General features: G+C 35.8%; 1 protein-coding gene across 1 annotated transcript; it reads right to left on the bottom strand.

Moving 5' to 3' along the window:
• Nucleotides 1-606: 606 nt before the first annotated feature.
• Nucleotides 607-1,001, bottom strand: LOC132057697 (putative zinc finger A20 and AN1 domain-containing stress-associated protein 8). Its single transcript, XM_059450312.1, has 2 exons — nucleotides 787-1,001; nucleotides 607-724 (listed from the first exon to the last, which is right to left on the bottom strand). Exons 1-2 carry the CDS (start codon nucleotides 999-1,001, stop codon nucleotides 607-609), a joined length of 333 nt encoding a protein of 110 aa, XP_059306295.1.
• Nucleotides 1,002-2,281: the final 1,280 nt, after the last annotated feature.

Genomic DNA, 2,281 nt, shown 5'->3' with positions numbered 1-2,281 from the left:
GCCCTTTTCCGTTAAATGAATGGAGCACAACCCATTTTTTCTCTGAATCAGCATGATCTTAGTATGAAACTGAAATTATAATAATAAATCTCTGAGCAGTTACCACTATAAAACTGCAAGGGGGGTGGGGGGGTGGGGGGGGGTGGAGGAATAAGAGGAATTTAAATTCCAGGAAAGCAAATCACATAGCCCTTTAAAGAAAAAATGGTGAACCTTAGCTATTAAGAGGAATACATATGTAAAGAAAAGCTTCTGAAAATAACATGCAGCCGATGCCATATCCATGTTCCTTCTCATATCCATGTTCATAAACAGTAGCTGGCTGCCTTTCATGTATCTATACTGAGAGACGGATATTTTTTCAAAAATATAAAATAAAATAAGACACGCTGAAATTTGAAGTTTGTGGCTAAAATTTATTCACCTTGTACTCAATTAACAATAGTATGCATGACATTATTAATTAATAGAAAGGAACGAATCAAAAAATCTCGGACAACGAAAAGTGTAATTTTACAAAAAAAAAAAAAAAAAAAAAAAAAAAAACGCTGCTAAACTAGAAGATAAACTTGAAAACATCAAATAAAAGAACTTGCTAAAATAACATTAGATCCTATTCTCAAGTTTATCAGCTTTGCAGAGAGGATTTTCCTTAGCCAAGATCACACGTCCAATAGACTTGAAATTGAATGTGCATGCATGTTCCTCTGGATACCTATGATTCCTGCAAAATATTTCACCACACTTACAACTGAATCCTATTAGTCCCACTCTCTTCCTGCAAACCATACACCTTTGTGTTTTCGTCTCGAATCATCTTTTTCAGTTTTAATAGTAAGAGAAGATATCTTTTCAGATAAAGTTAATGCATCCTTGGGGGCTTGTTCTTTCAAGAAAGCTTTATAACATTGGACACAAAGATTGTGATTGCGTGGGGTTCCATAGAAGCCACAACCCCGGGCGCATGGACTTGGGTTTTCTGCTTTGTCACAAGAAGCCATTTTTTCCCTTTGAATGAAAAATTTCTTCTGTATTTCGCTCTTTTCAAGGTGTTTGGTTATAATTTGTTATTTTCCAACTTAATAGTGGTAGTGATGGTGTAGCTAGTGAGTGCAGGTGATGTTATATTTGGCGTTATATATAGGGGGAAGCTTGTTAATCTAAATAATGATCAAACTAGAGGTAACTTTCCTAACATAACATCCCTCTCTCACTTCTTTTTGGCTATGGTTTGGGATGTTCTTTTTCAAGAAATCCTTGTGCAAATCCAATGCGGATTTGGGCCGCACTAGACTATTAAGATGGAATGCAAGTCCAGTTGCGGGGTCCATCAAAAACTTTGGCCCTCTTTTATAGTGTGAATTTTCATTTTTGGGAAATCTACATGGTGTAGCTAACATTAGACCTTATTTTTATCTAGTAGCAATACTTTAGTTTATTTACACCTCGTAACTAAAAGGTGTATATCAATTACACTCCATAACTAAAACATACAAATAGGTTAAAATAAAAAAGCAACCCCCGTATCCACATTTTTCTCTCTCCTCCCTCCCTTCTCTCTCTCTTCCCTCTCTCTTCCCTCTCTCTCTAAGCTCTCTCCATATGTCCCCCGTATCCACATTTTTCTCTCTCCTCCCTCCCTTCTCTCTCCCTTCCCTCTCTCTCTAAGCTTCGAGGCTCCCACTTTGACGTGAAATCGGCGTAACTTATAGTAGCACCTTTGACTCAGAAAGATTCCTGACTGGTACCATTATTTTTTACTTCCCTACTTCTTCTTCATCTTCTTCGTCTTGTTGCTCGTACTCTTCATAGAAATTAAACTCAGATCTGTGAGTATTTCTCAGATCGGAATATAATGGTGTTGTTGTGGCTCAAATCTACTCGGCGGTGATGGGAGTGAAAGTGGCGGTGATTTTTTTAATTTTCTAGTTGTTTTGTCATTTTCAGCAAGCATGGTCGGTATTTTCTCGCCGCCGATAATATCAGATCCGGTCATTTTCCGGTGCCGGATTTGGAAAATAGTGTTTCTTTTATGAGTCTATTCATTAATTTTTAGCATACAATACAATGTATTCATTAATTTTTTAGTGTATTCATTAATTTTTTAGTATACGATGCAGTGTTTGGGGTGTATTTTATTTCTTCTATTCCGTATTTGAGTGTATTCGTTAATTTTTAGTGCAAAAATGTGTTTGGGGTGTATTTTTGTTTCTTGTATTTTGAAGGATATTTTTTTGTATACAACTAATTTTAAATATAATAAAGTGAATACAATATAAAA

The sequence above is a fragment of the Lycium ferocissimum genome, chromosome 5 (assembly GCF_029784015.1).
Source record: "Lycium ferocissimum isolate CSIRO_LF1 chromosome 5, AGI_CSIRO_Lferr_CH_V1, whole genome shotgun sequence".
Lineage (NCBI taxonomy): Eukaryota > Viridiplantae > Streptophyta > Magnoliopsida > Solanales > Solanaceae > Lycium > Lycium ferocissimum.
This window is presented reverse-complemented; position numbering and strand designations above follow the sequence as displayed.

Bases quoted from the DNA above. Each gene is read 5' to 3' on its own strand.
- LOC132057697 (XM_059450312.1), bottom strand. From the start codon at position 1,001: ATGGCTTCTTGTGACAAAGCAGAAAACCCAAGTCCATGCGCCCGGGGT. The intron at 725-786 runs GTTTGCAGGAAG...AATATTTTGCAG, and splicing joins CGAAAACACAAAGGTGTATG to GAATCATAGGTATCCAGAGG.